Source organism: Pongo pygmaeus, chromosome 13, assembly GCF_028885625.2.
Source record: "Pongo pygmaeus isolate AG05252 chromosome 13, NHGRI_mPonPyg2-v2.0_pri, whole genome shotgun sequence".
NCBI lineage: Eukaryota > Metazoa > Chordata > Mammalia > Primates > Hominidae > Pongo > Pongo pygmaeus.
The window spans coordinates 36,492,353-36,514,695 of NC_072386.2; the positions used below are offsets into that span (position 1 = coordinate 36,492,353).

Genomic DNA, 22,343 nt, shown 5'->3' on the forward strand with positions numbered 1-22,343 from the left:
AGAAGTAAATCAGCTGCAGAAAGGAGAAGCACAGGAACAAGGAGCGCGGCCACTTCAGCAGATGTTGAAAGAAGAGGGAACCAGAACAAGGCAAAGTCAGCATAAGGTAAAATAGCTGCAGAAAGGAGAAGCACGGGAACAAGGAGAAGCAGAGGTAAAATCAGCACACTGAAAAGGTGGAAGAAGAAATAGGGCAGAGACAACAGAAGGAAAATAGCTGCAAAAAGGAGAAGCTATGTGGAATCAGCAGAAAAAGTAACATAATTAACAGAAGTTGAAAAAGAGAAACAGAAGCAAAATGAATAGATACTGAAAAAGCAGGCAGAGAAAGAAAAATGAAAAACAGCAGAAAGAAGCATAGGAGAAAAGAGAAGCACATGCAGAATTAGCAGGAAAAGCAGAACAACCAGAAACTGAAAAAGAGAGGGCAGAGGGAGAATCAACAAAAGGAAAAAAGAGCAGCTAAAAAAGGAGTAACATAGAAAAAAAGAGGAGCATATAAAAATGGGCAAAGAACTTAGACATTTTCCCAAAGATGATATACAAATGTCCAACAAGCATATGAAAATGACCAATATCACTAATCAGAAGGAAAAAAACCAAACCAAATCAAAACCACAATGAGATATCAGCCTATACCTATTAGAACCTATTTGTTGCTATAAAAACAACAGCAACAAAAACACCAGAAAATAAAAAGTGTTGCCAAGGATATGGAGATATTGGAACCCTTATGTACACTTGGTAGGACTATAAAATGATGTGACCACTATATAAAACAGTATGGCAGTTCCTTAAAAAATTACACATTATTTTATACAAATATAAAATTATAACTACAACTACCATATAATCCAGCAACCTCACTTTTAGATATATATCCCAAAGAAATTGAAAGCAAGATCATGAAGAGATCTTGCAAACCCATGTTCACAGCAGCATTATTCACAATAGCCAATTGGTAAAAGCAACCCAAATGTCCACTGATGAAAGAATGAATAAACAAAATGCAGTATATACATAACATGGAACATTATTCAGTCTTATAAAAAAAGAAAATCATGCTAGATGCTATAGCATGGATGAAACTTAAGGCCATTAAATTAAATTAGCCATTCACACACAAAAAAATGTATGATTCCATTTATGTGAAGTATCTAAAGTAGTCAAATTCACAGAAAAATAAAATAGAATGGTGGTTACCAGGGGCTAGGGAGAGGGGTGGGGGAAAGGGAGTTATTGTTTAATGGCTAGAGTTTCAGTTTTCTAAGTTCTGAAAAGTTCTGGAGAACTGTTTCATAACAATATGAATATACATTCACATTAACACTATTGAATGGAGAAATTCCATCTCATCTCTACTAAAAATACAAAAAATTAGCCGGGCATGGTGGTGCATGCCTGTAATCTCTGCTACTCAGGAGGCTGGGGCAGGAGAATTGCTTGAACCCGGGAGGTGAAGGTTATGGTGAGCCAAGATTGCACCATTGTACTCCAGCTTGAGCAACAAGAGCAAAACTCTGTCTCCCCACCAAAAAAATTAAAAAAAAATGGTTATGAGAGTAAATTTTATGTTATGTACTTATCACTACAATTTTTTAAAAAAGAAGATGCATATTCAGAAATAGCAGCATAATTGGTAGAGATAAAAAAAAGTAGAAGCAGAAGCAGAAGTGGTGGCAGAGTAATTTTAATTTTTGATTTTGTGGGTACACAGTAGATGTATATATTTATGGGGCATGGGGCACATGAGATATTTTGATATAGGCATGCAATGTGTAATAATCACATTATGGAGAAAAGGCAGAGTCTTTTTTGTTTTCCTTTTTTTGACTTCTGGTGTTCAAGGAAATCTCCATCAGACACTAGCCAATCACTGGCTAAAAGAATAGAGCCTTCAGAGAGAAAGAATACAGACAGGCTTTACAATTTTGAGAAGTCACTGAACATAGCCCACAGCAAGAAACGAAAACAAACAATAAGGAAAAGAAAGACTCTGATACTTGAAGTTACCCTGTTACAATATCCAAAATGTTCAGTTTTCAAAGTTCTGAAGCTGGATGGTGGTGATTATTGCTTAATTAATGTTTAATGTCACATTAATGCTTAATGTCATAAAACAGTATATTTAAAAGTTAAATTTTATGTTATATATTTTACAATATTTTGTTTTATTCTTGGAATAAAACTGAATTTTAACATTCAAAAAAGTCTAGTTTTCAAAAAAATATGGAGCATAAAATGAAACAAGGAAGCTTTGTCATTTCACAGAAGAAATTAACAGAAAATGTCCCAGAGGAGGCAAAGACATTGGACTTACTAGACAAAGACTTGAAAGCAACTCTCTTAAATATATTCAGCTAAAGAAAATTATGGACAAAGAACTAAAAGAAACCAGGAGAACAATACAAGAAAAGAAAAAAGAGAATATCAAAAAGAGTTCTTTTTTAAAAGAACCAAACAAATTATAGAGTTCTGTACTCTAAAAAGTACAGTAACTGCAATGAAAAACTCACTAGAGGGATTAAATAGCAGACTTGAGCAGGCAAAAGAAATCAGCTCACATAAAGATATGTCAACTGAAATCACTTAGTCTACAGAGAAGAAAGAAAGATGAAAAGTATGAGCCTAAGGATACATCAAGCACACCAACGTAGGCATAACAGGAATCCCAGAAGGATAGGAGAGAAAGGGGCAGAATGAATATTTGAAAAATGGCCGAAAACTTCTCCAATTTAATAAAAAAGACACAAATCCATACATTCAAGAAGCTCAACCAAATCTAAGAAAGATAAAGGCAAAGAGATCCACACTAAGACGTACTGTAGCCAAATTTTTAAAAGACAAAGACTGAAAATCTTGAAAGCAGCAAAGAGAAGTGATTCATCACATACAAGAGATTCCCAATAAGATTAACAGCTCATTTCTCATCAGAAACCATGGAGTCCAGTAAGGAACATGATAACACTTTTTATTGAAAGAAAAAAAAAACTGTCATCGAAAAATGCTGTATCCAACAAAACTATAATTCAAGTATTAGGGAGAAATTAAGACATATACAGAAAAACAAAGTTGAGGGAGTTTGTTACCCATAGACATGCCCTACGAGAAATGTTAACTGGAGTCCTTAAGGCTAAAATAAAAAGACACTAAATAATAATCTAGATAATAATTTGAAGCTATACAAAGAAATAAAGAATTCTGGTAAAGGTAATTACATAGGTAAATATAAAAGCCATTACTATTATATTTTTGTTTTATAACTCCCCTTTTCACTTACTATGTAACTTAAAAGGCAAATGCATAAAACAATGATTATAAATCTACATTAATGGATACATAATGTATACACATGTAATTTGGGACAATAACAACATAAAAGGGAGAAATAGAACTTTATAGGAGCAGAATTTTTATATGTTGTTGATGCTCAGTTGGAATCAATTCAAATTAGATTAATCAAGAAATTTAACAATTATAAACACATACAAATCAAACAGTAGAGCCCCCAAATACATAAACACTGACAGAATTGAAAGGAGAAACAGCTCTACAGTAACCGTTGGAGGCTTCAATACTCTACTTTCAATACTAGATAGAATATCTAGACATATGATTAATGAGGATATAAAGGATCCTTATTAATCAACAGTGTAAACCAGAGAGACCTAGCTGGCACAGCTAGAACAGTTCCACTCAACACCATCAGAATACACATTCATTTCAAGAGCACATGGAACATTGTCTAAGACTTACCACATGTCAGACCACAAAACAAGTCTCAATAAATTTTAAAAGACCAGAACCATACCAAGTATTTTCATAAACACAATGGAATAGAAATCAAGAACAGATTTCCAAAAAACTGGAAAACTCACTAATAAATGGAAAGTAAGAAAGATATTCTTAAATGACCAATGGATTAAAGAAGAAATCACAGGGAAATTATAAAATACTTTGAGACAAATGAACATAAAAATAAAAATACCAAAATTTATGGAATCGCACAAATACAGTGTACTGGGGGACATCTATAGCAATAAATGCTGGGTTTAAAAAGGCATTTTAAAAAGTAGAAATAATTCTAATCAATATCCCTAACTTTATGCCTCAAAGAACTTGAAAAAGAAGAGCAAATATACCCAAAGGTAGAGGAAGGAAATAATAAAGTTTAGAGTGGAGATAATTAAGTATAGAATAAGAAAACAGGCTGGGTGAGGTGGCTTACGCCTGTAATCCCAACACTTTGGGAGGCCGAGGTGGGCAGATCACCTGACGTCAGGAGTTCGAGACCAGCCTGGACAGCATGGTCAAACCCTGTCTCTACTAAAAATACAAAAATTAGCTGGGCATGGTGGCAGACGCCTGTAATCCCAGCTACTCAGGGGGCTGAGGTAGGAGAATCACTTGAACCCAGGAGGCGGAGGTTGCAGTGAGCTGAGATCACGCCACTGTACTCCAGCCTGGGCGACAAAGCAATACTCCAACTCTCTCAAAAAAAAAAAAAAAAGAAGAAGAAAAAGAAGAGGAAAACAATATAAACAACAGAACCAAAAATTGGAACTTAGAAAAGATAAACAAAATTGGCCAACTGTTAGCTAGACTAAGAAAAAAACATAGAGAACATGCAAATAAAATCAGAAATGAATATGGAAACATTTGTATGGACCTTGCAGAAATAAAAAGGATTACAAGAGAATTCTATGAAAAAATGTATGCCAACAGATTAGATAATCTAGATTAAATTGAAAAATTCCTAGAAGCACACAAATTATCAAAACTGAGTCAGGAATGCATAGAAAGTTTAACAGACCTATAACAAGTAAAGAGATTGTATCAGCAATCAAATATTTCCCAACAAAGAAAAGTTCAAGACCAGAAGGCTTCATTGGGGTGAATTCTCCCAGACACTTAAAGAATTAACACCAATCTTTCTCAATTTCTTTCAAAAAATAGGAGAAGGGAGTATTTCCTAACTTATTCTAAGAGATCAGCATTATCCTGATATCATAGACATCATAAAAAAGGAAAACCAGAGACTGATACATATTATGAATATAGATGCAAAAATTCTCAACACTAGCAAACAGAATCCAACAGCATATTAAAAAGATTATATACTATGATCAAACATGATTTATCCCAGGAATGCAAAGGTTGTTCAACATAAGAAAATCAATCAGGGTAATATATAACATTAATAATACAAAGGAAAAAAGCCCACAGGACTATTTCAATTGACACAGAAAAATCATTGACAAACACCCTTTTCCGATAAAAAACACTCATAATACTATCTTAACATGATAAAGAAAAATTGTGAAAAACTCACAGTTAAATCATACTCAATGGTGAAAAACTGAAAGCTTTTTCTCTACAATCAAGAACAAGACAGGATTCCCAGTTTCACCACTTTGTACTGGATGTTCTAACTGGAGCAATTAGACAAGAAAAAGAAAAGGCATTCAGATTGGAAAGGAAGACATAAAACTATATTTGCAAATGATATGATCCTATATAGAGAAAATCCCAAAGAATCTTTTTAAAAACTAATAGAGGTAATAAAGGAACTCAATAAAGTTGCAGGATATAAGACCAACACACAAAAATTAGTTGTGTTTTTATATTCTGGCAGTGAATAATCTGAAAAAGAAATTAAGAAACAATTCCACTTGCAATAGCACTCAAAAGAATGAAATATCTGGGAATAAATTTCACCAAGGGTAAAGACTTATACACTGAAAAATATAGAACATACTAAAGAGATTAAAGCAGCCCTAAATAAATAAAAAGACATCTTGTGTTCACAGATTCGAATACTGAATATTCTAAGATTATAATACTACCCAAAGTGATCCATAGATTCAATGCAATCCCTATCAAAATTCCAAGAGTCCTCTCCACTGAAATGAAAAAGTCAATCCTCAAATTCATGTGGAATTGCAAGGGGCCCCAAATACCTAAAAAAAAAAAATCTTGAAAAAAGAAAAATGTACAGAACTCATGCACACTAATCTTATTATACAGCTATAGTAATCAAAACAGTGTGGTATTAGTACATGTAAAGACAGGTATATAGACTAGTGTATAGGTTTATTTCTGGACTCTTGAGAGTAGAAATTACGTATATATTTATACCCAATTGATTTTTGACAAGGGTGCCAAGATCCTTCAATGGGGGAAAGAACGATTTCTTCAATAAATGGTGCTGAGACAACTAGATACTCACATGCAAAAGAATGAAGCTAGGTCCCTACCTAACACTAAATACAAAAATTAATGCAAAATGGGTTAACAGCTTAAATATAAGAACTAAACCAATCAAACTCCTAGAAGAAAACACAGGGGTAAATCTTTGACCTTGGATTTGGCAATGGATTCACAGATATGGCACTAAAAACCTGAGCAACAAAAGAAAAGCAGATAAATTGGACTCTGTCGAAGTTAAAAACTTTGTTCATTAAAGGGTATTATCGAGTAAATGAAAGACAATCTATAGAATGGCACAGTTTGCAAATTATAAATAAGGGTCTATTTTCCAGAATATACAAAGAACTCTTACAACTCAACAATAGGCAATTTATTTTTTTTTAAATAGGCAAAGGACTTGAACAGATAATTCTCCAAGAAGATATATAAATGGCTAATAAGTACATGAAACGATACTTAACATTATTAGTCATTAGGGAAATGCAAACCCAAATTACATGAGATACCACTTCACAGCCAATTAGTCGGCAACAATAATAATAATGGAAAATAAGTGTTGGCAAGAACGTGTAGAAATTGGAACCCTCCTATATTGCTTGCAAGAATGTAAAACAGTGCAGCCACTGTGGAAAAACAGTTTGGTAGTTCCTCAAAAAGTTAAGCAGAATTACCATACAACCCAGCAATTCCCCTTCTAGATATATATATACACCAAGAGAATTGAAAAAAGGTGTTCAACCCAAAACTTGTACACAAATATTCATAACAGCATCACTTGCAATAGCCAAAAGGTAGAAACAACCCAAACGTCCATAAACTGATGCATAAATAAAATCTGGCATACCCATGCAATGGATTTTTATTCAGCTATAAAAATGAATGAAGTACTGATACTTGCTACAACGCGAATGAACCTTGAAAACATTATACCAAGTGAAAGAAGCCAATCACAAAGGCCACATATTGTATGGTTCCATTTAAATGACATTTAAATGAAAGGAAAACACATAGAGACAGAAAGCAAATTATTGGTTGCTGGGGTCTTGGAGAAATGGGAAATGGGGAACAACTGTTCATTGGGCTTAATGTTTCCTTTTGGGGTAATGAAAACTTTCTGGAAATAGTCGTGATGGCACCACAACATTGTAAATGCACTAAATGCCACAGAAAACTTTCAAATGGTTAAAATGGCATGTTGTATACATTTTATCACCGAAAAAAGCATAAGAAGCTTAGAAAGGGATGGATGAGTCTTTAGAAGAAAAATAGAAACCACAAGAGAAACTGATACCACGCAGCCCCTGAAAAAGAGAAAAAGAGATACAGTCTTGGTGCCTGATATCTTTCTGTTCTTGATACTCCCAAAAATAAAGTTTCTGTCCTCGGATTTCTGTGAAACCTAAGAATCCTTGCAACAAGTATTTGTGAGTCAGTTGAAGTCAGAGTCATTGCTTTCTGGAATAAAAAGTACCCTAACACAACTGCTACATAGACATTGGCCCTGCCACTCCACCAAAACTACCCTGGCTAAGATTTCTAATGGCCATCTAAATGCCAAATTCAAGGGTATTTTCTCAGTCTTTCTTTCCATACTTTTCCATATAAAAGAGTACCATGCCCTCATTCCTGAAATAACTGCTTCCTTAAGCTTCGGTGTTCTTCCTCTGTGTAAGTTCATCTACTTTCACAGTTTCAAATATTACTTATATGTTGATGAATATAAATCCATACTTCTAATCTAGGCCTTTCTCCCATATTTTAGACTTATTTCCTATCAGCACCTTCTCAAAAATCAGCACATTTCCCTAGGCTAGCAACCCACTAACCTGCTCCCTCCTGTCAACAGGTATAGTAGTGTGCCTTCCAGTGATGCTTCTCTCCCCTCCAACAAACACTCTTTCACTTTTTAAAAATGTTGATGCTCTGGCTCACGCCTGTAATCCCAGCATTTTGGGAGGCCGAGGAGGATGGATCATGAGGTCAAGAGATCAAGACCATCCTGGCCAACATGGTGAAAGCCTGTCTCTACTAAAAATACCAAAATTAGCTGGGCGTGGTGGCATGCGCCTGTAGTCCCAGCTACTTGGGAGGCTGAGGCAGGAGAATCGCTTGAACCCGGGAGGAAGAGGTTGCAGTGAGCCAAGATCACGCCACTGCCCTCCAGCCTGGCAACAGAGCAAGACTCCATCTCAAAAAAAAAAAAAAAAAAATGTTGATGCTCAACACACCTGCCACTCTTCTGTGCTATGCTACCAGTAATTGGTGTTTTAGTTTTCTTCCATCTTGAGATGTAATATTGGGAGTTCAAGAAATATTATTAGAGTTAATCATTGCTATTATTATTATTTTTTCTTTTTTGAGACAGAGTCTTACTCTGTCGCCCAGGCCGAAGTGCAGTAGCACTATCTTGGTTCACTGCAAGTAAGTGCAGCAGCACTAACTTGGCTCACTCCGCCACCCAGGCTCAAGCGATTCTCCTGCCTCAGCCTCCTGAGTAGCTGGGACTACAGGTGCGCACCACCATACCTGGCTAATTTTTTGTATTTTCTGTATAGACGGGGTTTCACCATGTTGGCCAGGCTGTTCTCGAACTCCTGACCTTAAGCGATCTGCCTGCCTCAGCTTCCCAAAGTGCTGGGATTACAGGCATGAGACACCACATCTGGCCAACCACTGCTATTATAAGGAAAAAAAAAATTCTGACAAATAAAGTAAATACATTTATAAACACATTCATTCATTCAACTATTTACTGAGTATCTATTAGGTATCAGGTACTGACTCTAGCAGCGGAGACAGTGTTGAACAAGACAGAATAGGTCCCTGTGCTCGTGGAGCTTATATTCTAATGTGAGAAGAAACAAGCAAGGCAAAATCAGGTGTAATAACTTATGTGATAAAAAAATGCTGTGATAGGAATTAACTGGTTGTCTATTCACATAACTCCATGCTGATTACACATATGCACTAAGTATCTCTACACAACACTGGCTGCAGATTACAGTCTTTGATATCACAAAAAAGAAAACACAAAAATTAAGTTGCTTTTTGGGGTTTTCTTAGCACATGATTCATAGAAATAGTTTGATAAACTGGCAGACATTATAGTAAATACCTATGCAAGAATTACATCTCTCCATTTAAGAACAATGCATCCAATTCTGTACTGGAAATCATTAATTCATAAATAGATTTCTACTTAGAAAACTCTCAGAGATTGAGTATTTTCAAAATTACATAAAAATTTTTTTCCAGGCACTTTGAGAGAATCCACTACAAAGACTTTGGAGTTTCCAGAGGATCTAGGGAAACAGGCAAGGCGTCCAACCTGCCTTCTAATACCAGGACCCCATGTGAAATATGACCATTTTCCAGATGTTTTATTCTTAAGATAATGAGCTCTCCTTTGACAGGACAACTTTCACCAATAACTGCACTTTACACGTTGCTTCTATATTTGCTAGAATTGACCTAATATACATGCAAGTGTCAGCAACAAAGAAAATTTGTAAAATGGAGAATAGGGTTGAAAAATCACATCAGTCCAGTAATGAAATAAATCTTCCACATTTAAAAGGGCAAAGAATCAGTATTGAGTAGTATAACTAGACTCACAAAAAATTTTCCACTATTTGTAGGGAACTGATTCGGACACTAACTGGAATGAGAGGAACTATAGTAGCTGTTGGAAATGGAGAAAATATTTGGCAGTTTCATGCATTTTGGAGGAGGTATAGAAAGAGAGGGAGTCCCAAAGCCAAGGGAGAACACAGTGAACTAGTTCCTTCCCCAGAGATCTTTAGCACTGGATAAAAGAATCCACATCTAAACAACAGGAATGATCAGTTCCTTTATTACAATGCTTTGTCTTTCAAACAAGTTTTTTAGATAAAAAGAAATAATGAAATGCTTTACGGACAATGGATTTGGAACTGAGAAGGCCTAACAGTACTTGTTAAAAAGATCCAGATGTTGTAAAACCTGGAAACAAAGTTACTTTAAATCTCTCATCCAGTTCCCAGCCTCAAAGAACTCTGATAAAAATGGTATACCCGAAAATAATGCATTACAACAGGACTCATTATTGCACATACTTTGGCTACACAGAAGATCAGATCTCAATGCCACAATTCACATGTGTAACCCTTAGAGTAAAAGTCTGGCAACAAGTAGACTAACAGCCTGAGTCTGTATATTTTCCATCACTAGCATATTGCTTTTGTGGTTTGGACATATCTTTACTTTCTCCAGCTAAATGCTGCTTACAGGTAACTTAGCTTAGAATTATCTAGTGTATGTATGTATGTGTGTGTATATTTATATATATATATAAAATATATATGTGTATATGTTTAAAGTTATAGATAAACAAATATTAGAAAACTATTACATGCCAATCTGTTCTAAGTATTTACGATAAAACACAGCTATTCTTCCTGTCCATTGAGGAAATCACACCTAGTGGAAAAGACAGAGTTTAAACAAAGAAGTATAAATAATTATGAAAATGATGACACATATATATTAAGCACCATGAAAATATATAGGAAAGTATCACATAAGTAATCTGTCTTAATCTGGGAACATCACGGAAGCCCCTATCTTCCGCCACCAAGGAAAGAATATTTAAATCAAGATGAAAAGGATGAGTACAATTTTTTCTACACTAAGTCCATAGAAAACACAGGCAGAGAGAATTACAGCATTGCCTATTAGTGGGAACTAGGAGATGCCTAGCCCCCTGAAAGAAACTACAATCAAGACAGTTTTTAAAATCAATTGATGATTCTGATACATCAGACAGACACTAAAGGTTGATAGGTTTTCTATCTTAAGACCGAATATTTCAATAACATTTTGTTATTAAAAGCAAAAATATCCCAAGGCCTCTTAAAATCAGGAAGGCCACAAAGTAGGGTGGCAGCCAGTGGAGACCTGAGTGAGGAAGGCAGTTTAGGACAGTGGTCCGGCAGGGACAGGAGATTACATCCAGGAGGATTGGGCAAATGAGTAAATATATTGAGGAAAATGAGAGTCAAGTTTCTTACTGTCAGAGAAGGGAGTTACAAATACAAAAAGAAAGACAGATTGAACCCTTTTCATTACATATATAGCTAAATACAGAAATGAAAATAGATGAGAGAGAACAAGAACATATGTTTCCTAGCTCTGTCCACTGAAAGGGCCTAGAGACAAAGATTACCCCAGCAGCAATGAGATGCTTTGCACACAGATGTTAGCTTCTAAATACCATGCTCCACTAAAAGAAACCTGGAATATCTGTTACAGGGCTGGGGATAGTACAAAATAAACCTAGGACATCTTCTTGTGCCACAAAGGAAGCAGTCAAAGAATGAGGCGGTCATGTCAAAAGGACACAAGAGCCAACTTGTAGAGGTTCTTATTGGTCAAATTTAATATTTTGTTCAATTTATTGGACAAGTTGAAGATCAAAATAATAGATAACTGAATAATTAAATAAAATAGGAATTTAGGAGTCTACACTAATACAGAGAGAGAGAGGGAGAGAGAGAGAAGAGGAGGGGAGGGGAGGGGAGGAGAAGAGAGGAGAGGAGAGGAGAGGAGAGGAGAGGAGAGGAGAGGAGAGGAGAGGAGCCATTTCTTACAGCAGAATGCCTAATAAAAAACATAGATGGGTAGATCGCAAAAATTTTCTCCCATTCTGTGCACACGTATGTTTATTGTGGCACTATTCACAATAGCAAAGACTTGGAACCAACCCAAATGTCCATCAATGATAGACTGGATTAAGAAAATGTGGCACAAATACACCATGGAATACTATGCAGCCATAAAAAAGGATGAGTTCATGTCCTTTGTAGGGACATGGATGAAGCTGGAAACGATCATTCTCAGCAAACTATCACAAGAACAAAAAACCAAACACCACATGTTCTCACTCATAGGTGGGAACTGAACAATGAGAACACTTGGACACACTGGACACAGGAAGGGGAACATCAAACACTGAGGCCTGTTGTGGGGTTGGGGGAGGCGGGAGGGAAAGCATTAGGAGACATACCCAATGTAAATGACGAGTTAATGGGTGCAGCACACCAACATGGCACATGTATACATATGTAACAAACCTGCACATTGTGCACATGTACCCTAGAACTTAAAGTATAATAATAAAAAAAAACATAGATGGATTCATGAATTTTTAAAAATCACCTTTTGGCAACCATCACAGTAATAATTCGGGCAAGAAGTCTTAGTGAACGCGAAAAGTAATAGGTGAAAATAGGATGAAAACAGAATATTTGTGAAGTCTCAAAACATCTCCACATGAAAGATTATTGAAATAAGGGTAAAAGAATAAGTTCATAGTGGAGAAACCTAGAAGACAACATCTTATCCAAGTGAGCAAAGCTCACCACCCCAGCGGAGTGAGCTGAGACGTCATGTGCCACGGATGGGATGCGGTGAGAAGCACACAGCTCCACGTCTGTCATACTCTACCAAAAGTGACCCCACCTAACTCTAATATGAGAAATATCAGGCAAACCCAAATTAAAGAGCATTGTATAAACTAACTGGCTTCTAATTAAAACTCGTTAAAGTCAAGAAGTCACAGAAAAAACTGAAAAAGTGTTCAGGTTGAAGGAGACCAAAGAGACACAATAAATAAGTGCAGAGCAACATTCTAGATGAGATTGTTTTTCTATTAAAAACATCATTGGGATTGTTGATGAAACTTGAAGAGTGCCTCTGGTTGAAAGGAATGTGGAGTTTTTCTTACTGTTAAAAAAGGAAGACAATTTTTGCAACTTTTCTATGCATTTTACAACTTTTTTATGTTTGAGATTGTTTCAAAATAAAAGGGTAAAAAAATACAAATTTAAAAATAAATTCAGAATAGAGAACTCAGAAATTATATATCTATAGCAAACTGATTTTTTACAAAAATGTCAAGAACGCTCAGTGGGGAAAGGACAGTCTCTTCAACATATGATGCTAGGAAAACTGGATATCCATAGACAGAAAAATTAAACTAGATTCCCAATCTCTCGCCCTACAAAAATCAATTCAAAGTGCATCAAAGACATAAATGTAAGACACAAAATGATAAAACTGCAAGAATAAAACATAGGAGAAAGGCTTCAGGACACAGGCCTAGGGAAAGATTTTATGAATAAGACCTCAAAAGCATAGAAAATGAAAGCAAAAATAAGTGGGATTATATCAAACTAAAAAGCTTCTGCATAGCAAAGGAAATAACAACATGAAAATACAACCTGTGGAATGGAGAAAATATTTGCATATTATTCATCTGACAAGGGACTAACATCCAGAATATGCAAGGAACTCAAACATCTCAACAGCAAAAAATAAACAATCTGATTTTAAAATAGGGAAATTAACAGATATTTCTCAAAAGACATACAAATGGCCAATAAATATATGAAAAATTGCTCAGCATCACTAATCATCAGCAAAATGCAAATCAAAACCACAATGAGATATCATCTCTCCCCAGTCAGGATGGCTATCATTAAAAACAAAAAAAGAAACAAAAAACAGCAAATGCTGTTGAGGATGTGAAGAAAAGGGAACTCATTCACCGTTGGTGGGAATGTAAACTAGTACACCCACTATAAATAACAGTAGGGAGGTTCCTCAGAAAACTAAAAATAGAACTACAATATGATCTAATAATCCTCTTACTGGGCAGGTATTCAAAGGAAAGGAAATCATTATATCAGAGACATCTGTACCCCATGTTTATTTTAGCACTATTCACAATAGCCATGACATGGAATAAATCTAGGTGTCCAACAATAGATGAATGGATTTTTAAAATTTGGTATATATCCACAATGGAATACTATTAAGCCATCAAAAAGAATGAAATCCTGCTGGTCATGGCAGCATGGATAGAAATGCAAGACGTTATGTTAAGTGAAATAAGCCAGGAACAGAAAGTTAAATAGCACATGTTCTCACTCATATGTGGAAGCAAAAAGAAAGTTGATCTCATAGAAGTAAAAAGTAGAAGAGAGAATACTTAGAGGGTGGGAAAGAGCAGGGGGAAGAAAGAGATAGGGAGAGACTTGTTAAAGGATACAAAAGCACAATTACATGGGAGGTATAAGTTCTAGCGTTCTGTACTACTGTAGGGTGAGTATAGTTATCAATAATACATAGTTTCAAGTAGCTAGGAGGAGGAATTGAATGTTCCCAACACAAAGAAATGATAAATGTTTGAGATTAGAGATACACTAATTACTCTGATCTGATCACTGTACATGTCATCAAAACATCTCTATGTACTCCATGAACATGTATAATTATTCGTCAATTAAAAAATACATTTTTTTAAAATTTCAAATTTACTTAAAAAAAAAACCAACCTCTTAAACAGTAAATAAATGTACAGATGTTCAGACCTTCTGGCAATTATATGCAAATGAGAGTAGTCTTAAGGTATCATTTTATACCTGACTGGTTTTTATTGTTATCATTTGTTTTTTTGGGCTGCTTTTTAAAATGACATTATAAAAGAAGGAATTTATTCTTTATATTGTTTTATAAGTAATGTTACATAAAGTGACTCATAATCCTTACAAAACTCTATAAAAAACAGTCAATTATTTTCTCCATTTTACAGAAGCAGTCAAAGCTTACAGACACAGCTTGCCTGAAGTTATACAGCCAGTAAGTAGTGGAAGTGGGATATGAACCCAGGCAGCCTGACTCCTATGCTTTTAACCTCTATGTTTTATATTTTTGCAAATTCATACAGGGCTGAGGTACTGAAAACTGGCAAAGCTTTTTGAAGGGCAATGAGGCCTGGCCATCCCTATAGTCACCAAATCCTTGAACTCCTGCTCACTACATTACTGAGAATTTATCTGAAGGAAAGCTGTAGCAGAAGAGAGCTATGAGCATAATGATGTTTACTAAAGGCCAGGTATGGTGGTGCATACCTGTAATCCACTTTGGGAGGCAGAGGAGGGCAGATAACTTGAGGCCAGGAGTTCAAGACCAGCCTGGCCAACATAGAAAAATCCTATCTCTACTGAAAAAAAAAAAAAAAAAAAAGATATCTATCTATCTATCTTTGGGCTTGGTGGCACTTGCCTGTAATCCCAGCTACTCAGGAGGCTGAGGCAGGCCAATCACTTGAGACTGGGAGGCAGAGGTTGCAGTGAGCCGAGATCACGCCACTGCACTCTAGCCTGGGCGTCAGAGCAAGACTCTGTCTCAAAAAAAAAAAAAAAAAGAAAGAAAAGAAAAGATGTTCACTAAAATTGAAATTTTTAAAATGACCAATACGAAAATGATTAAGTTTATTATGACTTATGAATTTGATGAAATATTCTATAGTCATTTAAAAATGATCATTATGCCATGTACAGTGGCTCATGCCTGTAATCCCAACAACTAAAGAGGCTAAGTCAGGAGGACTGCTCGAAGCTAGAGTTTGAGGCCAGACTAGGCAACATTGTGAGACTCCATCTCTACAAAAAGTACAGAAATTATCTGATCCTGGTTTTATGTACCTGCACTCCTAGCTACCTGGGGGGCTGAGGCAGAAGGACCACTTGAGCCAGAAAGTTTGAAGTTGCAGTAAGCCATGATCGTGCCACTGCACTTCACCCTGGGTGATAGAGCGGAGACCTTGTCTCAAAAATAATAGTTATTATTATATAATTGTTATGGTGATATATGAAAACAGGGAAAGTTTATAATATAATATTAAGTTCAAAAATATAGGCCAGGCACGGTGACTCACACCTGTAATTCCAGCATTTTGGGAGGCCGAGGCAGGCGGATCACCTGAGGTCGGGAGTTCAAGACCAGCCTGACCACCACGGAGAAGTCCCGTCTCTACTAAAAATACAAAAAATTAGCCAGGTGTGGTGACGCATGCCTGTAATCCCAGAAGCAACAAATTAAGTAATATCTAGAAATGATAATATCTGTAGAGTCATGGGATAATTGGTGACATTTTTCCTTCCAAACATTTTCATGAGGTTTATGAAAACAAACCTCATGAAACAAAAAAGGAATCAAACACACCAAAAACATATCCTATTGACAAATGTCCAGAAACCAATGCAATAGGATTGATTCTTTTCTTACTTCCTCAAGGCTTTTTTTGGATGACATGGGTGCTAATTATGTCTATTTGCATGTAAAGTCATTACTTTTTTTAAAATAAGACAATAAAATAATATACATTTTATGGTACAATATAACACATACACATACATGTAGGAGGACATTATGAAGGACATATTTATAATGGCTATCTCCAAGTGGTGACATGACACAGGATTGTCTTATTTTCTTCTATATACACTTTTAACTTAGTATTATACATATATACTGACTTCTGATAATATTTTTTAAAGAGTTGTACAGGTAAACTATTTCTAAATTAAAATACTCAAAAATCACACATAATCTTGGCAACCAACTCCATGATTTCATCAGAAAATAGGACAGCTTTCTTGTATTATTTATTCTACACTCAGAGTTCACTAAGTCTGTTCACTTGGCATATTTCCTTCTCAACAATAACCTCTCATGCTAATAGTCCAAAAATGACTGAAGGAGCATATGCCTACCTGTACTTCGTATCCAAGCCCAATACTTACGCACGCAGATCACTGACCAATGAACCCATATCAAGAAAGAAAGCCATTCATAATGACTTTACATGGACTTAAATATACTTTGCTTAGTTAATACTTCTTACCGTGAATTTTTAAAGCCTAACAGGAAAATATAAGCTTAGAAAGTGTTAGCCACATTCCCCAGCAATATAATAACGAAAATAATGCTATTACATAGAAATATCTAATATTAGCATTAGAAAGAATCACTTTTATTAAGTACTTTAAATGTTTCTAATGTATTATAAAAGAAGTGGATAAAATCTTGATGAGATCTGAACAGCCTACGATCTTGAGAAAATCAGAAATCAGACAAAAGAATAAAAGTAGAAAAGAAGCAAAAAAGTAAGGGTCAAAAATCAGAGGTTCTTCAGGGGAAAAAAAATCCATGTTAGGAGGAATTAGATGATGAGCAAAGATTTTAAGCCTAGCATAGTCAAGAAATGTTCACAAAAATAGATAATAATGATGACAAAAGATTAAGGAACAATATATCTGATAGAGGAATTCCAGGGCTATGAGACAAGAAAGGAGAATGTCACATGGTGTAGCAAAAAAAAAAAAACAACCCAGTTATAGTCAAAACCATGAATTGAATTATTTAAAAACTGAGGGAATTTCATCTATTTAGTATCTTTTTAAAATGTGGGTCTGCAAGAAAGAATGGATGCTATGAACATCTTATATGTTCTATCACATGAGTACTAAAGTCAGTATCCTAAGTGAGAAAGCCCTAAACATTAGAAGACAGATGAACAGATTCACTAACTCAAATTTGATTGGCTAAATTTGAGACCACCATGCCCAATCTCATCCTAGCACAAATGTGGATTGGGGATGGCCCATCACATTTCTTTCCTCTAGTAAGTTGCTGAAGTTAAAAGTAGCCAGCAGAGACAATGAAACCATGCCATCCCTAAACTTTTCTGCCTATGCTAAGCATTATTTTTATTTTCTAAAACCATTTATTCCTCAAAAGAGTTCACTAAAGTTGCCATCCTTCCTATCAGCAGTCCCACCGGGCTCTGATGAGTGACATCCAGACATTTAAACTCAAAAGCTGCTTCAGAAGGGAGTTATTAAAATTCAAATGAGCTGGGTATATCGAAGAAGAAAACACTCGTTTGCATGCACACCTCCGCATTTGGCCATCCCATTTAGCCCCACAGAGCAGGGTCTGGTTTTGTTTTTGTAAATGGGCTTCGGAGGCGGAGGTCAGCCTCCCACGGCCCCCACTCCTCTGGGGTCATCATTAGCAATGTGTAAGGCTGAATAGATTTTCCTCTGAATCTAGTCAGCAAACCTGACAAGACGACAGCCCTCTCCCACAACCTGAAAATGCCAAAAATCTGACTGGTAATATGGCATTCTTAATACTTCATTTATTTGTTTTAAAACAGCTTTCAGCAAGACTGCACATAACAACACTGATTCCAGTTCCACTTGATTTTTCAGCCTTATAGCAGAACATTTCCTGTTGTATGATGACTACAGAATCACAAAAACGTTACATTCAACCAAAAATTTCCCATAAGATTCAGAGAAAATTCATGTCTGCCAAGAAATATGGATCTGGGGAGCTAGACTAACATTTTATTCACTAGAAAAGAAAAAGAGTCTATCTTTCATTTGACCTTAAGAGTTTTTACCTTTATTTCTCGTGAAAATATCTCACATCATTTTAAAATTTCATATCAATAAGCAACCTAACAAAAAATATAGCAGAAATATATACATATTCCTAGCATTAGTTTGGCCATGAAAATTTTAGATGCTCATTTAGTAAGAATTTTTTCCTAATGAAGGCATCTCTACTATAATATTTATTTTAAGTAGACTTAATTTATGGTAACATAAACAATGAACTAACTGTACATTATGTGTAATATATGATCTATTTATAATAAATATGTCATGTACAACAATGACATAACCATATGTCAATTTTTACTGAGGATAAGTAAATCATGCTAATTCAGGACCCTAGAATAACAGCACAAATTCCAGAACTCCAGAAATTAGTGGAATTTGTCTGCAGGCTATGAAAATATTCAAAATCTGGAAGCTCCAGGGATTACTGTACCCAGTGGGAAATCAGACAACACAGATTTAACTTCCCCTCCAAAGGTAACATTTTACTTCCATGACCCTCACAAATCAAACTGCCACTTCCAGATTTTTTCCAGTTTTTTTGTTTATTTTTTTCCTTTCTAAAATTGGGATGGTCTTGCTATAATACAGGCACTGATTTTGCCCAGACTGACCTAACCAAGGAAGACTGACCTAGCCAAGGAAGAATAAAATTAGCAAACCCATCAATGAAAGAATATCACGGTAATGAAGCTGATTCCTGAGCCATGACATGTTCAGTTCTAATCCATTTTTTCCTCACAGCCCTGAAAACTGTATGTGTATTATCAAGGAGCATTTATTCAATACGTTACATGGCATTGTTCTGGCTCCAGTTAAAAACAAAAGGCACTCAATCTCTGTCTTCAAGCTGCTTGTACTTTAATGGGGGTGGCAGCAATACAGAATCACAAAGGCTCAAATGTGTGCAAGGAAAAGAACACAAACTAAAAAATAGGAACTAGAGCCAGTGATTTCAACAACACAGAATGATTATAAAAGATGCAGGGAGAAGATATACTTGCAAGACAGATCCTGGGATAGAAACTGCACCCAGGTGTATTTTCTCTTTCTAGATCACACTCACTTGAAATGGATAGGAAAAGTAATCTGTGCTTATACTTTTGAAAGGGGCAAACGGGAGATTAACATTTTCACAGAGCCACTCATGGTCAGAGACAGTGATTCTAAGAAACCACACAATGTGTATATTTATGTACCAATTATTGTAGCTAGCTGCTGGTCATCTCTATTGCAAAGATGGTTTAGCAGATGAAAATATTCACCCCTTCAGATTTATATTGCTTGATTCTACAGAGGCATGCTTAGGGTACACAAATTTACTTATAACAACACGGAGACAGAATGATAAAATTCAAGAAATGTGCTCACTTGCCTTTTTTTCCTCCTGTAATGAAGAAGCCAATAGCTGCTCCAATAAAACTGCTTTCAGGCAAATAGCTATAGTCAGTAGGAACTGTGGAGACAGAAAATGATCAAATTAACCAGTGAACTTGGCAGGACTAACGAAGGAAAGACAATGATCTCATGCTGCCATATCAACCCAGAGACAAAGTGGAGATGTTTATGCCATTAATCTCAGCACAACACTTTGTGGCTGCAACTAATTCTATTAGATGAAGTGACTGGCGTTGAAGTAATCACTTAAGCTATGGAAGCAAATCTAAAATGGTGGCAAACTTAGAAAAGTCTGGAAAAACCATCACTGGCCATCAGAGAAATGCAAATCAAAATCACAATGAGATACCATCTCACACCAGTTAGAATGGCAATCATTAAAAAATCAGGAAACAACAGATGCTGGAGAGGATGTGGAGAAATAGGAACACTTTTACACTGTTGGTGGGACTGTAAACTAGTTCAACCATTGTGGAAGTCAGTGTGGCGATTCCTCAGGGATCTAGAACTAGAAATACCATTTGACCCAGCCATCCCATTACTGGGTATATACCCAAAGGACTGTAAATCATGCTGCTATAAAGACACATGCACATGTATGTTTATTGCGGCATTATTCACAATAGCAAAGACTTGGAACCAACACAAATGTCCAACAACGATAGACTGGATTAAGAAAATGTGGCACACATACACCATGGAATACTATGCAGCCATAAAAAATGATGAGTTCATGTCCTTTGTAGGGACATGGATGAAATTGGAAATCATCATTCTCAGTAAACTATCGCAAGAACAAAAAACCAAACACCGCATATTCTCACTCATAGGTGGGAATTCAACAATGAGAACACATGGACACAGGAAGGGGAACATCACACTTTGGGGACTGTTGTGGGATGGGGGGAGGGGGGAGGGATAGCATTGGGAGATATACCTAAAGTATAATAATAATAAATAAATAAATAAATAAATAAAATAAAAAAGAAAAGTCTGGAAAAAAAATCACAGAGGATGAACACTTGAGTGAAGTGGTTTAAAAAAAAAAAATCCTTTCCACATTGTCACATCAATGAGCCCCAATCCAGTGACCTCCTCAGCATTCAGCAAGGAGTCTGCCGAGCTTCAAGGCTGAGACCACTGTAGTAGGTGCCACTTCAGGACATGTGGAATCGAATATATGAACCATAGAAATTCAACAACTAGTACTAACAGCACCAGTCCCTTACCTAAGGCAGAGACCTGTAAGTGACCAACATGTGCAAATAACCAGATGTGGTTGCTGAGCTGGAATGGTGAAGCAGTGACATTTATGCTAGTTGAATCCTGAGTTTCTCCTAAATTCTTTTCCTTCCAGTTTCCCATAATTGTTTCATGAGATGGTTTTTACTGCAATAAATGACTCAGTTGGAAAATTCCATCAGGAACAAGTAGCTGTACTTTTCCAGATACACAATCATTTTGTTCAGAAGAACCTGGGTATAAGATGATTCACTAGTACCTGATTTCAGTATATGTAGGCCAGACCAAGTACCCCATAATATGGCAATTAAAAGCCTACATAAAAAAATAAAAGCCTGACATAAATATCCTATCTTACCAGGACACTGTGAGATCCCTGCCCTTCAAAACTAGTATTACCCAGGGCTTCCGGTATGACTAAGTTTTCTTCTTTTTTCCATTTTAATATGGTAACTTTAGCTGTCTAAAGTTCACTACATTGCCAAGGCTGTGGACCAGTTGTCCTATTTCCATAGCTACAGAATGACTGAAAGAAAGGAAAATGGTAATTACAGAGGCCCACATTTATGTTAATGCCATCTGTAGACTACTTGTCAGTGGGTAAGTAAAACTAAGTTTTAATAAGGAATCATTGGTACCTAAACCTCTCTGGCCTGGGTCCAAGATAGCCAGTGGGTCAAAATTCTATAAAGAGCAAGGAGCAGATGTATTAACAGCCATGCCTTCCCCAGAAAATCTCCAAGCACAAATGCACATTAAGCATGTTGGGACTGCAAATATCTTTTACTGCTTTTACCAAAAAGCTAGAAATAGAAAAGGCCTTGTCATATTACGGCCTAGAATTTCAATTCCAAGGCTAAGAAGGTACACACCTTTAAATGTACTACCCCATTATTTTTTCAAAATCAGAGCCCAGAAAAACTCCAGCCATATATGAAGAGACTTTTAATGAAACATGAATACTATACAAACTACCATTACATCTAGTAAAATAAATCTGTTCCAAGCTTGAAGGACCTGGTTCCTAGTTTCTAGATTTGTCACCAAATTAACTCTGCATGTAACTCATGTAATCTTTCCGAGCCATGAGTTCTTCATTTGTGAAATACAGGACACTGAATGTCTAAACTGTTCTCTAACGGAGGCAGAGAGAAGGAGTAAAAAGAGTATGAGCTTTGGAGGCCAAAAGATTTGAGT

At 35.9% G+C, this 22,343-nt stretch overlaps 1 protein-coding gene across 11 annotated transcripts in view; it reads right to left on the reverse strand.

Moving 5' to 3' along the window:
- FOCAD (focadhesin) overlaps nucleotides 1–22,343 on the reverse strand; it is a 315,699-nt gene that overhangs the window by 26,311 nt on the left and 267,045 nt on the right. For all 11 annotated transcript variants that reach the window (XM_054501249.2, XM_063650500.1, XM_063650493.1 and 8 more), the window contains one exon: nucleotides 19,882–19,962. In XM_054501249.2, the coding sequence (XP_054357224.1) occupies nucleotides 19,882–19,962 (81 nt within the window). The remainder of the gene's footprint in view (nucleotides 1–19,881; nucleotides 19,963–22,343) is intronic.